The 21,610-nt window shown below is 41.6% G+C and overlaps 1 protein-coding gene across 1 annotated transcript; it reads left to right on the plus strand.

The window, feature by feature from the left end:
- Window positions 1–805: 805 nt before the first annotated feature.
- SCCPDH (saccharopine dehydrogenase (putative)) lies at window positions 806–21,347 on the plus strand. The gene is made up of 12 exons (XM_005311504.5): window positions 806–1,169; window positions 2,181–2,293; window positions 3,308–3,388; window positions 8,932–9,061; window positions 10,452–10,501; window positions 11,026–11,156; window positions 11,774–11,891; window positions 13,863–13,982; window positions 14,069–14,125; window positions 14,567–14,678; window positions 18,628–18,709; window positions 19,994–21,347. The coding sequence occupies exons 1-12, from the start codon at window positions 965–967 to the stop codon at window positions 20,097–20,099; spliced, it is 1,305 nt and encodes a 434-aa protein (XP_005311561.2). The 5' UTR covers window positions 806–964; the 3' UTR covers window positions 20,100–21,347.
- Window positions 21,348–21,610: the final 263 nt, after the last annotated feature.

Below are 21,610 nucleotides of genomic sequence, written 5' to 3' on the forward strand. Positions count from 1 at the left end.
CTTGTTCACGCCAGTCCTCTAGCAACCCTGTGGCATAGCAGGGAGTATCCACCCAATCTCCTCAGTCTCTGCTCTAGCTAGGACTCAAATTGTTCTCAATGATGCAAGATCAGGCACTCAAACACAAAGTCTTAATAATAAAGCTACTGAAATTGAGATTATTTTGCCTACAGTTTGAGCAGTCACTTTACTTGAGTATTTTCTTTTGCATGTTTTTACAATACTTCCAATAGGGTCACTCTTCTAGTTGCTCCTCCATGTACTGAACTGGGCTAGAGGAACTGTAGGAATGGACCCTATTTTAAATTTATAGTGATTGAATTTGTTTTCATGGGGATAATTGTTTTTTTTTAAAGACACTTTTGAGTAATTTTGCCTGAAAATGTATGCAGTCGTTACACCTGCAAAGAGCTCTCTATAGCCGCAGGACCTTATGCTGACTTTAGCAGGCCGTGTGGTATTCAGCCATTTTGTGCATTATTCTACCAGCAATTATTGCACTCCTTTGTGGGAAAGTTCCTCTTTGCAAACAGTTTTGCAAATGTTGGGGCCTCAGTTTTCACATAATTTTGTTTTCCCATTATGCAGCCTGCAATCTCTGCAAGGCAGATTGTTTGGCAAGCACATTTTAACGATCATTTCTCTCTAAAACTTGTTTGCAAACCACGGCACAACTGCTAAGGGAGCTCTGCCCAATCGCTAATCAACTCCGCTGAGTAGCTATTCTACAAAAAGTCAGTTTGCTTCTACTGGGGCAGGAGTTCCGCACCGCCTCCCCCGGTGCCCCCAGCGGTCTGGGCGGGCGCACGCGGGCGGCGTTCGAAGCCGGGGCGGGGCTGCAGTGGGCAGGCGCGGGTCACGTGATTCCTCCCTGTGGCTCGGTTGGGGTTGGGTCCCGCGCCCACCGCTACTAGTCCCGGAGCAGCTCGCGCTGGGTTCAGCTGCTCGCGCGCGCTCTGTCTCCATGGCGACCCGCGGCGGGGCGACGGCCGGGAGGCCCTACGATCTGGTGGTGTTCGGGGCCTCGGGCTTCACGGGCCACTTCGTGGCGGAGGAGGTGGCGCGGGTGGCGGCCGGGGCTGAACTGCGGGGCTCGCTGCGCTGGGCCGTGGCCGGCAGGAGCCGGGACAAGCTGCAGGGGGTGCTGGACAGGGCGGCTGAGAGGCTGGGTAAGGGAAGAAGACAGGGGCTAAAGAAACGGGGACCCCGGCTCTTCACTCCCCCCCCCCAGCCCTGCCCGGGCCCCCTCCCCCCCATGGCCCTGCCCGGGCCCCCTCCCCCTGTGGTGGTAGCAATGTCCCTCATGGCCCTGCCTGGGTCCCCCTTCCTCCTGTGGTGATATCAGCTCCCCCCCCCCCATTGCGCTGTCCAATCACCCCTTCCTTCTGTGGTGATAGCAGCACCCCCACATGGCCCTGCCTGGTCCCCTTCCCTCTGTGGTGGTAGCAGTGCCCCCCCACCATGGCCTAGCCCCTAGCGCCCCCCCCAACTTCCCCTCGTGGGCATAGCAGCACTCCCCTACACGGATGGCAGTGCCACCACCCCCATGGCTCCTCACTCCCTTCTCCCCCCCCATGCAGATAGCAGTGTCCCATGCCCCTCTCCACCTGTGGCTAGGGCCTTAAGAGCTCTTTTTCCTGTTTCAATCTCCTTTAACTCCTAACGTTCTGGATGGAAGGGGCAACTGGGCACCAATGTTGGGGGAGCCCTCCTTCAAGCTCCTGTGGGTGGAGTGGGGATCCGGCCCTGCAGGTGCTGAGCAGTCAGTAAGATTTGGGCAGCTCTGCTGTGGTGGGGTGGTCTTGTCATCTGTGTTTGGGGCCTTGAGCAGCAACTGTGATAGCAATTATTATTTGTAATAATAGTCATAGTCTTCTGGCCCAGGTAATCAGGCCAAGATCTCTTGCAACTGTTGTGAGGTTGCACAGGATGTTGCTGGTGTTTACTTCTGACACCACTGGGGTTTAATCCTCCTCTGCCCCACAAAATGGAGGGAAAAGCCCTAGTTTGTTAATGTGCTGGAAAATCATCCCATTTCCTTCCTATCCTTGTTTCTATTCATACCATAAATAAGACAATAAGAACTGTAGTTAAAAGAAAGAGCAAGTAAATTTGATGAGGATAGTAACCTGATAGTACCAGGCTCCTCTTGTAACACTTATTCTTTTTTTGATTCTCAGGAAAGCCAGAGCTAAAGTCAGAAGTTGGCATAATACTTTGTGATGTCAGTGACCCATCCTCCCTTGCTGATATGGCTAAACAGGCAGCTGTTGTTCTCAACTGTGTAGGCCCAGTAAGTATCAGTCTTCTAAGTATCAGAAACAAAATGGACAAACAAGCAATTCACATGCTGTTACAGACAAAAGGCGTTGGTATACTGTAAACATGTAGTAACTGAGTATGCGGTCTTTTAAGATCAAAACACGAGCTGTGAAACTCTAAAAATTAAATATAGTTTCTTGAATAAATAAATATTAATGAGATTGTGCTGCTGCTTCGGACAGTAAATTTGGAATGGCTGCTTATTGCACGTGACGGATTGCACCATAGTTGCATATGTTTTGTTTAGAAAATAAAACCAGTAAAGGCAATTTAATCTACTTAATTATTGTTTTGCATTAATACTAAAAACAAATTTAGATTTATCATGTGCTCCACTCCCCCATTCTACGTGTCTTGGCAGCACCTATCTTCCAGCTCTTGCCCTTTGATCTACTGTGGATGAGTTGGCAGAGGGAATTCTGCAACTCAAAATTTAAAGGGATACTAATAACTAAGAATCAGACAACTATAATAGGTAACATTTTTCAGACAGTACTAACCACACAGATGTCTACATCTGAAAGATTAAAGCAAACAGTTTTTGTTTTCTGTTTTGACAGCACTTCAGGTGTGTATTGAATTTGAATGTTTCCCCAGTGTAATTAATTTTCCTTGTTGTTTGTGTGAGTCTAACAGCAATAGAAGAGAGAACATTTTCATTGAAAAATGTAATGTAAATCCACAAAAACTGGCTGAGGAATCTGAAATAGATGTAGTGCCTGAAACTACTTTGAAGTGTTTGTCTTTTAGATAACCAATTAAATTTCAAGTTGATGGTATCCCTTTAAATGCCCCCAAAGAATGAGTTCAAGAATTTTAGGTCAGCATAGGGCAAACTCTGTTGCATTTTGTTGACATATCCTAACAAATGGTAATGCCCAACCTACTGTGATAATTTGCTCCATTTAGTAAAACTGTCTGTAAAATATTTGCTTTTATTGCACATTTGCCAAGTAAGATAAATAGCTTCCTTTTCTGTTTATAGTACAGGTTTTTTGGAGAACCAGTAGTGAAAGCTTGTGTTGAGAATGGCACAAGTTGCGTTGACATCAGTGGAGAACCTCAGGTATGTGACATGAACAAATGAATGAATTACCGCTTGAAAACATCAGATGAATAATTTAGTAAAGACAGTTTTATTGAATATATTTGGGTCACATCTTTAGTTCTCACTGATATTCCTGAACAGGAAAATATTTTTCAGTCTCTAAGCTGTGATTTTAAATGTGTTCTTAGTTTCCCTTTCTTACTCTTAGCAACAGTCATTAGAAACAGTATGGGACTGAAAATTAGGAACTCATGAATTTTAAATCCCAACCTTGACTGTGATGTCATCTGGGGGTTTCATCTTTTGCATTATTTTCCAAACCATAAAATAGGAAAACAAGTAGTTAATATTCCTACTTCACAGGAGTGTTGTAAGGATTAGTTCATGTGTATAAAATGCTTTGAGTACATATAGCACTATATAAGTGCTGATTAATAATACTGGGTACAATTTTCAAAAGTGCTCAGGTGATTTAGGAGGCTAAATTCTACTTTCAGAAATGATGTTAGCTAAATCATTTGGGAAATCTTGAAAATTCAAAATTAGTAAAATGTCATATCTTCTGGTAGGTTCCCTAGATATAGATTGTAACTTTTCTATAGGATGGGTTAGTGGTCTATGCTACACATGTGAAATACCTCAACTCGCTGGAGATTCAGGTTCAAATCTTGGTAGAGTTGACTCATGAAAGTGTTTTAGAAGAGACCTTTAAAATGTAATTCCTTTCTGCTGTGTGTGTGCGCATTAAACATTCCATGTACACTATTTTTAAGAATAGGGATTTGCTCTGATGATCTTGATTAAAATGCTCCCTCCCTCCCCAATTGAGCAATGTAATACACTAACTCCTCGCTTAAAGTTGTAGTTATGTTTCTGAAAAATGTGACTTTAAGCGAATCCAATTTCCGCATACGAATTAATGTAAATGGGGGGGGGGGGGGGGGAGAGCTTAGGTTCCAGGGAAATTTTTTTCACCAGACAAAAGACTAATATATATACACACACACACACAGTATAAGTTTTAAACAAACAATTTAATACTGTACACAGCGATGATGACTGTGAAGCTTGATTGAGATGGTGAAGTAAGAGGGTGGGATATTTCCCAGGGAATGCCTTACTGCTAAATGATGAACTAGCACTCGGCTGAGCCCCCAAGGGTTAACACGTTGGTAACATAGCCGCACACTCTACAAGGCAGCACAAATGGAGGGAGGGGAGACAGCATGACAGACAGGGAGACACACCCTCTGTGTGTGTGAGAGAGAGAGAGAGAGAGATGCGCATTGCCCCTTTAAGTACACTGATGCCACTCTTAAGTACATTGCCTTTTTAAGTAGATCAGCAAGTTGAGACTGCAGCTGCTGGCAGCAAGTTCCTTCTGTCCTGAGCCCTGTTGTGTTCCCCCGCTCTATGGAGATGGGGAAAGCGGAGAGCAGGAGCAGGGGGGAGGGAGGGGGACACCCTGACATTAGCCCCCCTCTTCTTCCCCCCTGCACAGCAAGCAGGAGGCTCCCGGGAGCAGCTCCAAGTCAGAGTGCAGGAGCAGCACATGGCCGTGGGGGGAGGGACAGCTGAACTGCTGGCAATTGATAGCCTGCTCGGCAGCTGTTGCATAGGGAACTTAGGGGAGCAGGGAGCTGATGGGCGGTGGGTGGGGGGGGCGCTGCCAGTCCACCCTGGTTCCAAGCCCCCACCAGCTAGCTCCAACAGGCTGCTCTTTCTGCAAGCAGTGGACAAAGCAAGTGGCTGCCAAACAACGTTATAAGGGAAGATTGTGCAACTTTAAACAAGCATGTTCTCTAATTGATCAGCAACGAAACAACGTTAACCGGGACAACTTTAAGTGAGGAGTTAATGTATGTGCCTAAAAGATGCCAGCGTCTGCATTTCAGTGACTCAGTATATGTATATAGTCTTCCAGAACTTGGAGATGATAAAGATGCTATATAAATGTGAAATATGGCTGATCGGATGTGCTTTCACAGAGGATAGATAAGTAAATATTAAAGGTTGATTCTTTGCTGTCTTGTTCTTCCCCCTTAAAATAAATTATAGTTTGTACAGTTCTGTTTTACCAGAGTAATGATGCTTTAAAAAAAAAAAAATCAGTGAGATTTTAGGCCCCAATCCAACAGAACATTTAGGCATGTGCTTAAAATTAAGCACATAAGTAGTCCCATTTACTTCAACAGGACTACTCTTGTGCTTACAGTTAAACACATGATTAAATGTTTTGCTGGATTGGGGTTTAAAATCTCACTTGAAAAAATCCCTAGCTGTCATGGTAGTTTAGAACTGGAATAAATTGCCTAGGGAGGTTGTAGAATCTCTGTCTAACCTGCTCTTAAAAACCTCCAATGACAAACACCTGTCCGGGATGGGCTGATAACACTGGTCTACAATTTTTGAGAAGTCGTCTGCTTCAGAGATAAAATGTGCTATTTATTATGTATTTTGATGTGCTGAATTCAAATATGACAATTAAAACAACTGGCTATTGTTTCTAAGATATTTAAGATTTTACATTTTATGTCTATGTAGATTGTGTAGATAGTAGAGTTTTAATCATAAATTGTAAACCTAGGTCTTTTCATGTGTTTATGGTTGCTTTACATGATAATATTTCACCTGTCCTGTTTATGTAACACTTTAAAAATCAGCAAAAGGGTTATATAAAATTTATTATGAAACAAAAGGCAAAAAACTATTATGTACATAGTTTAGTCCTATTCAGTGTCTACTCAGCGCTTCTTGGCTTGTCTCTTGTATTCATTAAATGGAGCATCTCGTCACTGTCCAGCAATAGTCTGCAAGCATTGATGGGCTCCATTTGCCCTGATAGCGTTTCTCCATTGTTGCAATGTCCTGGTGAAATCGTTCTCCATGCTCGTTGCTCACTGCTCCGCAGTTCGGTGGAAAAAAATCTGGATGAGAGTGCAAAAAATGTATCTTTAGTGACATGTTGCAACCAAGGCTTTTGTATGCCTTGAGGAGGTTTTCCACCAACAACCTGTAGTTGTCTGCCTTGTTGTTTCCGAGAAAATGTATTGCCACTAACTGGAAGGCTTTCCATGCCGTCTTTTCCTTGCCACGCAGTGCATGGTCAAATGCATCATCTCGAAGAAGTTCACGAATCTGAGGACCAACAAAGATACCTTCCTTTATCTTAGCTTCACTTAACCTTGGAAATTTTCCACGGAGGTACTTGAAAGCTGCTTGTGTTTTGTCAATGGCCTTGACAAAGTTCTTCATCAGACCCAGCTTGATGTGTAAGGGTGGTAACAACAAAATCTTCCTTGATTCAACAAGTGGTGGATGCTGAACACTTTTCCTCCCAGGCTCCAATGACTGTCGGAGTGGCCAATCTTTCTTGATGCAGAGGGAATCTCTTGCACGACTATCCCATTCGCAGATTATGCAGTACAACAGCTTTAAGACTCGTCTTCGATGAATCAATGAACAGTCTCCACTCATCTGGATCGTGAACGATGTTGAGGGCTGCCATCACACCATCGATCTTGTTGCAGGCTACAAGATCACCTTCCATGAAGAAAAATGGGACAAGATCCTTTTGACGGTCATGGAAGATGGAAACCCTAACATCACCTGCCAGGAGATTCCACTGCTGTAGTCTGGAGCCCAACAGCTCTGCCTTACTCTTGGGTAGTTCCAAATCCCTGACAAGGTCATTCAGTTCACCTTGTGTTATGAGGTGTGGTTCAGAGGAGGAGGATGGTAGAAAATGTGGATCCTGTGACATTGATGGTTCAGGACCAGAGGTTTCATCCTCTTCCTCTTCCTTGTCTGACTCAAGTGAGAATGATTCTGGTGCATCAGGAACCGGCAGTCCTTCTCCGTGGGGAACTGGGCATATAGCTGATGGAATGTTTGGATAATGGACAGTCCACTTTTTCTTCTTTGACACACCTTTTCCAACTGGAGGCACCATGCAGAAGTAACAATTGCTGGTATGATCTGTTGGCTCTCTCCAAATCATTGGCACTGCAAAAGGCATAGATTTCCTTTTCCTGTTCAACCACTGGCAAAGATTTGTTGCACAAGTGTTGCAGCATATGTGTGGGGCCCACCTCTTGTCCTGATCACCTTTATTTTGGCTGCAAAATTGGAGATAGGCTTTCTTAACCATAGTGGTTATACTGCGCTTTTGTGATGCAAAAGTCACTTCACCACAAACATAGCAGAAGTTATCTGCACTGTTCACACAAGTACGAGGCATCTCTGCTCACTTTGGCTAAACAGAAATGTGTCCCTTTGCAAAATCAAACACTGACAAATAAGACAGCACGACACTGTATGATTTCTAGAGCTGATGTAGGGCAATTTGTTCAGCAGAGTGATGTAAGCTTTGTTATGATTGCAAGATCCATGACTACTAGGAATAACATGATGCAATTCATATCATGTATGACGCAATACCAGCTTCAGATTGCATCATTCATTGTTTTGCCTAAAAAGCCAGTATTGTCCAAACCCAGTCATAGATTTATTCATAGATCCAGTCAAAGATGTATTTTAGTCATTTCTGGTTTAAATTGAGATCTCTTCCCTTTATAACTCGCTTATCCTCCGCCATTCCCAAGTCAAGGGTCGTATATACTGACCCAGTAGCATATCTTGAAAACTAGAGCCAATCAACAATTTTAAGCATCATTTTCGTTCTCAGTGACCCAGAATTAGTAAAGTTTGACTACATTTATTTCAGGAGCATTTTGGCTGTAGAGCAGTGTAATATTTAGTCCTGCCTTGGGTCAGGAGATTGGATTAGAAGACCTCTCAAGGCCCCTTCCAGTCCTATGATTCTATAATTCAAAAGTATAGAATGTTCTGTTGGTTAGTGATATTAGCTCTTGATGGCTCATAATTTTCTGTAGGGTATTGGTGTAAAGGAAAAAGAGGGAAGCATAATTATGCAGAATTAATCACTGGCCTTATAGGGTGGCCAGAATGTAACACTGTATCTTCCACAGGAAAGAGAACAAAGATAACTTTCACTGAAACACCGGATTTAAAATATTTCAAATGTTTCTGTGTGAGTGGCTTTTCAGTTGAGCTATTTGTTTTCAATATCTAAGATACATATCTTGACTGTCTTACACTTTACACAAAGATACTGTGAATATGTTATGACTAAAGAACATTGAATATTGTAAATAGATACATTTGTGGTCTACTGCTATACTGTTACCACCCGATAAGACTTGTGTTATAGACAATATGTGTATGATGTGGAGTTTTATGAATAAATAGTTTTTTATTTTATTTAGAATATAAACTGTACTTGAAGTGATGGTCTCTATATGTATTCCAAATGTGGATGCACATGTGTGCTATGTGCCGGAAGTTTTTCAGCAGCAGTGTCTGTTGACTCGCACATGGTGACGTAAGGCTCCTTTCTAACTGAACCTGAAAAGGAGGAGGTTCCCTCTGTGTTATGGTTAAAGTTAGAATTAGTTAATTTAGCATGTTTCCTTGATGTTCAGATTAAACCACAGTTCAGGATTATTCATTTTAAAATGTTTGTATTTAATATTTTTCAGTTTCTGGAAGGAATGTATCTGAAATATAATGATAAAGCTGCAGAAAAGGGGGTATATGTCGTTGGAAGCAGTGGCTTTGACTCTATTCCAGCAGATATGGGAGTGTTATACACCAGAGACAATTTGAAAGGTGATTTATCTAAGTGTGACCTTTATCTTGATAGTTATGTTGGGCTGAGATTCACAATCCTTGATCCTGGTTTGTTTGTCGTGTGCTTATTGCTAAGGCTCAGATTTTGTCACGGATATTTTTAGTAAAAATCATGGGCAATAAACAAAAATTCACGGAAGCCTCTGACCTGTCTGTGATTTTTTTACTAAAAATATCCCTGACAAAATGGGGAGGGAGGAGGGTCCATAACCCACAGTGGCTGGGAGCTCTGGTGTCCCCTTGCGCCCCCCTCGCAGCATCTGGGCAGCTGTGAGGGGGTGTCCCCCCGCCGCTTACTGGGGCTGGGAACTCCGGGGTCCCCTTGTTGCCTGGCCATTAGGAGCTGCTGGGGGCCCGCCAGCAGCGGCTGAGAGCTGTGGGGTTGCCTGCTGACAGTTCCAGCCCCAGGGCAGAAAATGTCATGGAGGTCTCTGGAAGTCATGGATTCCGTGATCTCTGTGAAATAATCATAGCCTTATTTATTGCTTATCAGAGAGACAGTAGTAGATGTTGGAGCCATAATATACTCTGTCTTTCTGTCAGTGTCCTATTGTCACTATTTTGTCTTTAAGAAGGACAGATGTGTAGAAGCTAGACTGAAATGATTAAACTCATTTCAGCTGTAACTTGACCCCACTCTCAGTTATGGATTCTGTGTCCAGTAGAATTGCATTTAGTATACTGAATACCTTTCATTGTGACCTTCCTTTAAAGTGTCAACACAATTACTCACATGAGTGATACCACACTAATTATCTTTTTTATAAATTTTTAAAAGGTGGTATCTTGGCTTTAAGATATAGCAGACAGTAAACTAAGATTTGGGAGAGAAAATTTGTTTTGCTGTTCATTACCTAGCAAAATGTAAAATATATACAATAAGTTAAATGCAGAGGAACAAGTTGATTTATTGTATGGCACTCAAAAGGGCTACCAAATTTTGTGACTTCATCTCTAAATTTCAATAGCCTACATAATGCTTAATGTCAAAGCAAAGGTGAAAAATGCTTTGGGCCCTGATGTTATCTTTTCCCTTTTTTTCTTTAATCACTGAGCTGTCCTTTCTTTATATAAAACAAGGATGGCAGCTAGTAAGTGAGGATAATACCATATACTTTGATAAAAGCACTTTGCCTATGGTACTCAATGTGAGTAAAATAGCCTTAGCTTACAATCTTCGTTTATTTTCCTTGGAGATAAAGTACTTCAATACTGGAGTCTTACTTTACTCTTCCTCCTCTGCTAGTGATGTCAGTCCTCTGACAGTCTGTCGGGATGTGTCCCTCAGTGGGTGAACTACTGTCTAGTTCACTGCTGTATGACTGCATATGTTATGAACTACTTTTTAACAGTTTTTTCCCCATTAAAGGTACCCTAACTGCAGTTGAAAGTTTCCTGACAGTGAAATCTGGACCTGAGGTTAGTTTGTTTATATTGTCTTCTAAAATTGCATGCTTATTAGCCACAAGCATACATAATATGAACATTACAAAGCTTGTGAGACAGCAGCTAACCAAATACATATTTTTTACCCATAATCAAAATATCCTATCCTTTGTAGCAGCTTTGCAAAACTGCCAGGAAGCTATATCGGACCAACGAACAAGCTAGATGCCAGCCCTTTGTGGTGGTGATGAAAAATAATTTTATTGGTCTTGATGTAACTGATAAATGTTTTTAATCAAAAGACTAGTTATCATAGCAAGGCTCATTTGTAAAGAGTTGGCGGGGAAAACGTGCAAAATACATTAAAACATAACAACCTGAGCTGCTGTCAGTAGGCCAGTGCCAGTATATTTTTTTAATGCAGCTGGTCGTGCATGTAGACATAGTATGAGAAATGTTAAAAGTCGTAATAAGGAAAGAGTTTCCCCAGGCTGGATTAAACATTAGGTCAGGATTTTAGATACTGGAGTAGTTACAGTTTCATGGTATTTCACTAGGGTTACAGTATCCATGATGGAACCTGGAAGTCAGCTATTCATGGCCTTGCAGATCAAGGCAATTTGAGGACGCTTCGAAAGCAGATAGGACACAAACCTCTCCCAATCATTGGTGCAAAACTAAAAAGAAGGTAAGAGAAACTTAAAAAACCAGAATTTTGTTTTGTTTTTTAATCTTTCCCCTACAGCTTTATAATTAGATTATATTTTAATATACATTTCTAAAAGAAGGAATGTTTCCTGTCTGGTATAATTGGACGAATAACTTGTTTAAATAAAGGCTTAATGTATCTGATATTTCAAGATAAGGTACAGTGAGGGGAAAAATGCATCAAAACTGATTGGCTTTTTGTAACATCACCTGTACTGAAAGCTTTATTAGAGAAACTGTTAGGAGCACTCTTTGATCCTAGATTTACTGACTTAAACCATTACATTTAAAAAGCTCTTACTGCTATGGAAGGACAAAATGTTGTACAGGCAGTAAGTCAAATTCATCCCTCGGTAATACAAATGCCTTTGGTTTGTGGTAGGGATAAATTTGGCTCAGGTTTCTGGATTATTTATTAAATCCAAAGGAAAGAGAGAGTATGGGGTAAAAATGCTTACCAAAAAAGCTCTATTTTTGTCCAAGTTGTTACAATTATAAGTCAGTTTTACAACTTGCTAAGTTTTGAAAAGAATAGCTATACAGGTGACAATACTGTAAGTGAAGGAAAATATTAATGAATGTTTCTTTTGCTTTCAGAGGACTAGTGTTTTACAGTCAGGAATTCAAAGAGTACTCCATTCCATTCATGGGATCAGACGTCTCTGTTGTAAAACGAACTCAACGGTACTTGCACACAGATTTGAAAGAAACACCTGTACGTTTGCTTTTATGTTTATAAAATCAGTCTTCTGTTGTTCTTTGTAGCACTTTCAGTGGCATCTCTTCCTTTTTTCTTCAAATCAACTATCTTCAGACTAGACTGGCTACAGATTTAGAGTTGCTAGAGAAGGGACAAACACATTGTCTTTTCCATTACTGAGCGTCAGTCAAAGACATTAATAGTTGGGGGTTCTTGTGGGAGACTCACTTGCTCCTAGAATCTCAGCTGGCAGTGGTGTCCTAGTTTTTTTTACCCCTCCCTACCCTGTGCTTTGCTAGCAGGGTACTATCTTTCAGGTGTGGATCTAATACCTTTGCTTCATGAATCTTGTCAACTGTAGGCTAAACTACTTAACACTCTATGCAGCTTGTCATCTTAGTCTTGTGAGCCATGTTGTACAGTACATAAAATGGCCTCCTCTTTGCTTTTGAGCGCAGTTTAACATCCAGTTAATCTATAAATCCCTATAGGGTCTGCACCATGGCTATCTAAGAATGCTTCTCTTTATATACCTTCCATACAGATAAGAGAGAGAGAGTTGAACAAGTTCTTAGACTCAAACTTTGTGGGAAGAGTTTTCTCATTAGAAGTTCTTGACCCTGGAACTTGCCTCTCTTGTCAGTTCATCAGAGTAGGTGTTTGCTCACTTTGGAAAGTAGGGTAATGTTCATCATCTACTTCAGGTTTTTGCTGGAGGAAGGCTGAGGAGTGTTTCATTTATAAGACTGGGTGAAGCAGTTGAGTTAGAATATTGTTTATGCTCTTTAGAGAAGTATTGGGGCAATTTTAAGTTTATTTCTGTTGTTTTTTTGGACACAGTCAAGTGTTGGAAGTATATATAGTTAATAATTTTCATTCTAATTATGATGTAATTTATACCCAGAGGTTTAGGCGGTTGGCCCATTATTACAAACATAAAATATAACAAATTTTGACTCTAGCTCATTCCATGTGATTCTGCACCATTTTAAACATATGTTATGATAAGATACTGATCCATATTATGCATTGGCCTTCATTATTTCAACCTTACTTACAGCATCAAACACTTAAAAATAGCCTTTTCTAGTTTAACATCTTCTAATGGTTTCCTGTGTGCGTTAAGGAATACTATTATTTCATTCCCTACTCCCCACCCCCCAAACTGTCAGGTCTGTTTAGGGCATAGCAAGTAGATTGTGATCAAGGGGTAATGCCACTCTCGATCTGCACCTGATATTTTTATTGATGTCTGTGGGATTTGGGTGTGCAGATTGAGGGCAGCATCAAGGTGAGAAATGCTCTATGTTCACAATGTGCGGGTGCTGAGCTTTTACACATTTTCCCAGCAGGAGATGAGTACCAGCAGTCTCTTGAATCATTTAAAACAAAGTTAGTTTTGTTTGTGTTGAGGCAAAAAAAAGATGGGAAATGTAGTTTTAAAGGAGGAAGAAAAGTAATGTGTCTGGCTTACGATCTGTTTTGCACTGTTCTCTTGTTTACCATATCCCCTCTCTACAGCTTTCACCACAAAATTATATTCTCCCCTTATTTTTTCTACTCACTGTGAATACTGAAAATGCAGCATTAGTCAAAGATGGTTGGAACTGAGTGTATGTGTATATCGGACACTGAACTGCAGCATTTCCAGTGTAGATACTTTATACAGCGATAGAATGGGGCCTTCTGTTGCTGTACTAAATCCACATCTCCGAGAAGCAGTAGTTAGGTCAGTGGAAACATTTTTCTATTGACCTAGCAGTGTCTTAAGGAAGCTTCATTATGTTGCATAACGGGTGAAATTTTTCACAGCCTTGGTTGATGTGCAGTACTTAAGTGACCTAACTTTGTAGTGTAGACCAGTCCTAAAAGTTGTTTAAAGGTTCTTCAGAATCTTTCTGCTGTGGAATATCTTTTGACATCAGCACAGTGGAATAGTTTTTTCCTCTTTTACTGAAAACTTATCTTTTTGTGTTCCTGTACTAGGTGCAGTACGCAGCTTATGCAACAGTGGGTGGTATTGCATCTGTTATTAAGCTGATGTTTGCTGGCCTTCTATTTTTTCTTCTTGTGAAGTTTAGCTTTGGAAGAAATCTCCTGACAAAAGTAAGTATTGTTTTTCATTTTTTTTAACATTTCAGACATGCTGGCCTGTTGCTTCTTCTAATTTAGTTTTGGGTTTTCTTTTGCAGTACCCAGAACTTTTCTCTGGTGGACATTTTACAAAGAAAGGACCAACACAAAAGCAGGTAATTTAATTCTTTCATCCACAATTATACAGCATTTTAGTGTTTGCTTTTATTATGCAAATTACAGTGCAAAAGTCTAGAGTCTGCCACTTAAGGGTGTGTCTACACTGCAATAAAAAACCCATGGTAGAAACTCAGTGCCTGAGTTAACTGACTTGAGCTCTTGGGGCTAAAAATTGCAGTGTAGACATTCGGGCTGGAGCCTAGGCTCTTAAATCCTGCAAGGAGGGTTTTAGAGCCCAAATATCTACACTGCTATTTTTAACCCTGCAGCCCAAGTCAGTTAATCTGGGCTGAGAGACTAGAAAAGTTCTTGGTGCAATATATAGTGTTATGCAAAGGTATAAAAAGTGAAGTACACTTGCTAGATACAAATTGTTGTATTACACAAAGAAATGGATACTCTGTAAATGAATGTACTTCTTGTCTTCTGCATTACAGATAGATGGATCATCCTTTACAATGACATTTTTTGGTGAGGGATACTGCGAGGGCCAAGATCCACAACAGGGCAAACCAAATGTAAAAATCTGCACCCAAGTGAAAGGACCAGGTAAGGAAGCCAGAATGTTTTATTATGGTCATCTTAAAAATTCAAGGTCAGCTGTTTGTCATGTACCCCTCTTCTACTGACCATTATTTTTAGCATTGTAAAGAGTATTTGAATATAGCTGGAAGCCATTGTGTAGTTGCCAGCTATTATAAAGAAGCAGTGATGTTGGAAGGTTGTGGGTGTTACATAAGCAAGAAACTAAACCAATAGATGTAAATAACACTACTACAATTAAAAAAAATTAGCTTACTGCCTTAACTTATGGAGGACTTCCATTTCATGTAGCAACCTGGAATTTCAACACTAATTGCATTTCACTCTACTGTTATTCCAAGGCTAAACACAGCCATTGCTACTACCAAACTACTTTTGCATGATTTTTGGGAAGAGTGCCAGAGTGCCTGTGTAGCATTATTAATTTTGATGGAATATAATGGGCACAAAGGTGTTATATGACCCTGTCAATGTCTAATGTTAAACAAGGTTGAGGGTTTGGTATAGAGAGACCTTAACCTGCTTAGCATCATGGCAAACACATCATAAATAAAGGATTTAAAAATATTTCTAAAGTATAGGAAAGAAAGAAAAAAAGAGTTAACACTTTTATTTTAGCAACATGCCTTGCTCCCTTTCCCTCTAGCTGAATTTTTTTTTAAAAAGGACTCCCACATCCACAGTTGACAGTGTTTAAGTAGTAATAACTGTCTTGGGGAGTTAATTGGGCTGGACCTGTTGCTGTCCTTAAATCCAATCCCATTTCCTTAAAAAAACAAACAAACAAAACAAACAAACACAAAAGGGGAAACAAAATATGCAGCTTCTCTGGTGTTGACTCACCTCCATCCTCACTATTGGAAAAACACTATTGCACATAGTTTTATCAGCCACTCGGAGACCTGGCAAACTTGTACAGGTTTTAACTGCCTCTTGGTTACAATCTTACAGCAGTGCTGCAAAATATGATCTATACCAGATTCAGGATAGACAAGAAGGGAAAGGGAAAGTTTTTGTAAAAGTCTTTTATCCCAGGTGGAGGTGGTGTTAGCTGGCTCCCTCTCTGGAGCAGGAAGATGAAGGCCTAGTGGTGTTACTTATGAGACAGTGGGGGTGGAAGCCATGATGGTAAGTCTCTCTGGAGCTGTTGTTGCCAGACAGCTGCTTCTTGATTTCCCCTTCGCCTCCAAAAAAGGAGTGATGGGTGGAATAACCCATCCCCTCATTGTCCACTAGTTAGGCCTACTTCCAGTACAATAAATGTTGATTTTCAGTCCCACCCTTTTGATGTTCACCGCGCATGATATTACCATCCTTGAGTTAGATCAGTAGGCCTTTTTGTTTGTATTAATTCAGTCTGTTGCCTTTTTGCATCTTTTCCCATCAATATATGTTGTTTATAGCTTAGTGACATTTTATGAACTTTTACTCATATGTCACAGTTGAGCTCACCATTAAGTAGTACTATTGTAGTAATTAGGCCTACAAATATACCTAGGGTTACCATTCGTCCGGATTTACCCGGACATGTCCTCCTTTTGTGTGCTAAAAATAGCGTCCGGGGGGAATTTGTAAAGCACTCACAATGTCCGGGATTTCCCCCCAGGCAGAGCGAGCGGCTGGGAGGGCTGCAGGAAAGTCCCGGGCTGGACTCCGGAGCAGCTTCCTCCTCCCACCCCCCCCTCCCTGCATTCTGAGCCGGCCGGCAGCTCCTCCTCCTGCAGCCCGCTCCGGCAACCCTGTGCAGGGCCAGGGACCGGGTTTTGTGTTGTGCAGGGGAGCTCAGCCATGTGTCCGGCTGGCACAGAGCCCAACACCCTGTTCTGAGCAGCAGGGTAAGGGGGGGCAGGGGGCAGGAGTGGGGAGAGGGATCGGAGCAGACAGGGAGCAGAGGGGTTTAGATGGGCTGGGAGTTCTGGGGGGGAGCTGTCAGGGGGCAGGAGTGGGGAGATGGATCGGAGCAGTCAGGGGACAGGGAGCAGAGGGGTTTAGATGGGTTGGGAGTTCTGGGGGGGGCTGTCGGGGGCAGGAGTGCGGAGAGGGATCGGAGCAGTCAGGGGACAGGGAGCAGAGGGGTTTAGATGGGTTGGGAGTTCTGGGGGGGGGGCTGTCAGGGGGTGGGGAGTGGTTGGATGGGGCGTGGGAGTCCCAGGGGTCTGTCTGGGGGTGGGGGTGTGGATAAGGGTTGGGGCAGTCAGGGGACAAGAGGCAAGGAGGCTTAGATACGGAGTGGAGTCCCGGGGGGCAGTTAGGGGAAGGGGTCCCAGGAGGGGGCAGTCAGGGGACAAGGAACGGGGGGAGGGTTGGGGGTTCTGGGGGGGCGGGAAGTGGGAGGGGCAGGGGCGGGGCTAGGGCGGGGCTCCTCCCGTCCTCTTTTTTGCTTGTTGAAATATGGTAACCCTAAATATACCTTATGTAAATTTATTCAGTTTCTGATATTAGTCTCACTTCCTAGATGGAATAAGCTAGAAGTGATGTGAAGAGAGTACTTTCATGATACTTTTGTGATTGTTACAAAGTGGCCTCATGCCTTACTGTATAGTCACCAGTCTGTTGTAATTGGACCCAAGTGCTGGGGCCCATCTGCTTCTAAGTTGACAGTAAGGGAGTGTAGGGCTCATTCCTAGGTACAGACATCTTGGCTGATGCCCTTAATTGGGATGTGGACACCAGGGCTCAGCTGTCCTAGACTATGAAACCAGTGCCTCAGAATGCCCAGCTGGCCTATGGTCACTCTGGGCTTCTAGTTTAACTGCTTTGGGGACAACCTGGGAGGAAAGCAAGGAACACAGGTTTAGTCAAGCAATTTCTTTGCAGCCAAGAGTTACAGATCTTTGTAAAGAACTAAGTCCTGAGATGTACTTTCCCTGAGTCACATCTCACCTTTTCTCTGTGTGTGTTGTCATCTCTTTCCTGCAAGTCCTTATTGTGCACGGTGGTGGTGGTGAAGCCCTTCCTCTTAAATATGTGCCATGTGCCATGTGCTCATCCTGGGAAGCTCCAGATCTACCAGTCATGCTTATTCTCTATGTAGGGGCCTGCAAGAAGGAGACTATTGGTCCATGGGGATGGGTCCATAGTCAAGACAGTCAATCAGCGGCCTAGATTTCAGTCTTAGTGATAGGGTAAAATTGTAGGCCCAATTATTACAAAAATAATTGGAAGCTCAGCTGTAAAATGTATGTGAAAGCCCATAAGTGTCAAAATAATTTACAGTAATAAATGTTGATAGGAAAAGTTGCAAAAGGGAGACAGATGGAATTAGTACAAACAAAAGGATCTACTGCTATAACGCAAGGACTGTGTTAAGATCAGGCCTGCTAAACAAGAAGTGTGGAACCAGAAATCAGTGAACCAAAGTTGGGCCTAATTGGTGGACAAAATAATGAGGGGATGGGCTATTCCACCCACCATTCCCTTTGTGAGTCTTTAAAGAAAGATTGGCTAAGAGCAAACCTCACCACATGGCTGCCACCTCTCAGTCTTCTGGGACCTCAGGGACATCCACCCCCTCTACAGCTCCAGCTAAATCCCAAACACTGATGAAATAGGACTTGACTTCAACAGCAGCAGCATCAGTCTCTAAACTAACTTTCTCCCCCAAAACATCAGTTATTACTATCTGTCTGCCAAACAAGGATTTTTCTTTTAAAGATTCTCGCCAACTAAAGGGAAAAGGAACTTTGTTAAAATGAAAGCCTTACTTACAGCATTTGAATTGTAAAGTATTAACTGTTTCCTTCATCTTAAACCTTTTGTTAAACGATGTTTCCCCCATGGTACTAAACCCCGATCCATGTTTAACACAGTTTAATGTTGAAGAGTGACTGGGTTATGTTAACACCTCTGGCTCTATATTCCATCTAATTATATACACCAGTCTTCAACAAGCTGTCACACACCTTATTGGTGGCTCAACAGATAACTATCTACTCCATTATCACATTTTTTGCAGATGCTGGCTATGTTGCTACAGCAGTAGCAATGGTTCAGGCAGGTGTAGCGCTGCTAAAGGATGCAAGTTCTCTTCCTAAACAGTGAGTCTTTATTTTCCTATGTACTGTATGTGTGGCCTCAGACAGGGGCTCTTTTTAACCCCCTGGTCCTCTGTGCATTTAAAATGGAGCTGGAAAACGAACATCCAGGAAACATACAGCATGCTCCTTATGTATCAAGTTAGCCAATTTTTTCAATAGAGATTTATGTGAGCTGTGTCTTTACAAAATCAACCACCTTATTAAGTTCTGGAAAAACCCCAAGCTAAGCTTTCTATAACTCAATGCATAATTATTTGTAATAATTCTCACATTGAGTATTTAAAAAATAATTTTAAATTAATCACTTTAATTCTGATAATATATATATATTTATGCAGTTATCTAATTACAGAAGATAAGACTTAGCTAAATTATTTATGTGGACAATTAGCTTTTTAGTTTTCCCCGTACTGCCCTGGGGCTGCTTCTCCAGGTGGCACAAAGGAAGTGTACAGTGGAGTCGCATCATAGGTGCTTTTAACTATACACGCTTGGCAAAACAAACAAAAACAAAAACAAAATAATTTAAATACTGTACCTGTAGTGCGGGCGATTCTGCCTGCCATTCCACTCAATGAGCGTTTGACTATACGCGATTTTCGCCTTAAACGCTGACTTCAGCACCTAACCCCCACATAAGATGCGACTCCCCTGTAGTTGAAGAAAAGTCACTGCTGCACCCAGGGCAGAAGAGAAGCATAATTAAAATTAAACTTTGTTATTTGGGCCATTAAGATTTTAAATATAGTAATTACTGATATTTATGTAGCTATCATTTTTTGTATAAAAGTTACTTTTGAAATGCTTCAGGGCTGGCCATGCTGGTAGAGCTGTATGAGAGAGAACTGGTCAGTGATCCCTGCCTTCATGGAGGGATTAGCATCATCACAGAGAGAGGGTCCTGGGGCAGTAAGAAGCAGAGGGAATAGCTGAAGAGCTGGGTCTAGGACCCCTGATGCAGCAGCATTTCCCTGCCTCCTGCTGCTTTAAGACACCTCTCTGCTGTAGAGACAGTCCATCCATGAAGGCAGGGGGTAAGGGCAGGTTTGGGTCCTTAGACTGTAAAATCCACAAAATGAGCTTGTATCAACTCCTGTTGCAGGCACCAAAAATCCAGTCTCAATTAATTCATAAGCATTGGCAATACTGTAGTTAGGACAAATGGTTGTATCTTCGGTAGTTGGGATAATTCAGTCCTCAAATTAGATGCATTTTACCTATTTTAAATGTCACAATGATCAACTACTGGTACATCTTTTAATGGTTTTATAATTCATTTAACAGAGGTGGCGTATATACTCCAGGAGCTGCTTTCTCTAAAACAAAACTGATTGATCGGCTGAACAAACATGGCATTGAGTTCTCTGTTATTAGCAAGTCAGAAGCCTGAAGTTTCAAAATAATTCCAAGAAAAACTACAATTGCATGAACTAATGTACCAAGAGCGTATTCAGATGTAAAACCTAATAACATTTACAAATCAGTTGTATTGTTGCTAACAATGGTATTAAAAGGATTATAGCATTTTGTGTAGTCATTAGTGAACCAGCTGATGCACAGAGATTAACACCACCTCATGCTTTAGGAGTATTAGAGGAAATTACTGCTTCAGCATCTGCCAAAAATTATAATCTTGTATAAATATGTGCTGAAAGAGGTTAATGGGATGCATGTGTGTGTTACAGGTATTAGAACTCCAGAATGGTAGATTGGGGGCAGTAGTTGGAGAGCTTTTCAGCTAGCATAACAGGTTCTAAACATCAATTTGTCAGTCAATAACTCCATTTACCACTGAAGGGCCTGGATAACAAGTGCCTTAGTTAATCAAGCTATTACTTATGACTATTTAGGGGAAGGGACCACTTATTTGTACTGTGGTCATTTTGTATGATTTGGTACTCATAAAAACAAGACACACTTAAATTTCTTGTAATTCTCAGTAATGGGCTTTATGGTAGGAAAATCCAACTCCTTATTTCTAGGAGTTGGGCTGAAAAACAAGAACATAAAGAGTAGATGGAGCAATTAAGATAAAGACAGGTCAAACAAGGCTAACAAATTAACTTACATGTTATGTAAGTGCAGAAGCTATCAAGATAGGTGCTTCATGGTATAAATCTTATTCATGTGATTCTAGAGATGTGGAGGGAAATACTTTTGTAAGTTGAGTTTCAGATTTAGTATGACAAGCAAGCAGCTTTGGTCTGTCTTTGTGTATGGTACAGCATATGACCTACAGCACTTAAAATTACCACATTCTAAAATTGAAGTCTCTACACGTTATCTGGGTAATTAACAAGAAAGCTGAGCTGCTTGGTCTTCCACCAAGTACCAATTAAAGCATAAATCGTTAAGCTTAGCTTAAGGTTGTGGTTTGGCTCTCCACCTATAATTGGCACACTGCAACGATTAATGATTAAGTAACTAAGTCACTGTTGCTCAAGAATTACTTAAGCCATGCTTTCTCTCTTCTTTTTAACTATAAGGGCAACATCATTTTTCAATCTGCATATGCTAGATTCAAGCTGCTCCCCAAAATCCTTTAACATATGTGACTGTCTCTCTGTAAAAAGATGTAGCATTTGTAGGTTATCTTCTTCCTGCAAAAGACCAATAAAATTAATGAGTATATATTGGACATAGTGTGCATGCTATTTTATACATCTTTTCCTTATGGATGTCTTAGAGTGGCAAGGTGGCGATTAAAGCAGGAACTAAAAAATAGAAGGTAATAGTTGAAGTTGAAAGAACAATAAAGTCTCTCTAAAGCAGAAAGGACGGGACAAATCACAGTTAAATTGAAAACTAGATGTGGATTCATAGTAGCAGTGGTGGTGCCTGTTGAACAAAAATAGCACAGATCAGGTAGCTGAGTTGGGAAAGGGAAGGAGGAGAGCAGAC

The sequence above is a fragment of the Chrysemys picta genome, chromosome 3 (genome assembly GCF_011386835.1).
Source record: "Chrysemys picta bellii isolate R12L10 chromosome 3, ASM1138683v2, whole genome shotgun sequence".
Classification (NCBI taxonomy): Eukaryota; Metazoa; Chordata; order Testudines; family Emydidae; genus Chrysemys; species Chrysemys picta.

Excerpts from the sequence above, each read along its gene's own strand:
- SCCPDH (XM_005311504.5), top strand. The coding sequence starts at position 965 with ATGGCGACCCGCGGCGGGGCGACGGCCGGGAGGCCCTACGATCTGGTG. Across the intron at positions 10,502-11,025 it reads CAGTGAAATCTGGACCTGAG|GGTTACAGTATCCATGATGG; the intron begins GTTAGTTTGTTT and ends GTATTTCACTAG. Across the intron at positions 11,157-11,773 it reads GGTGCAAAACTAAAAAGAAG|AGGACTAGTGTTTTACAGTC; the intron begins GTAAGAGAAACT and ends TTTTGCTTTCAG.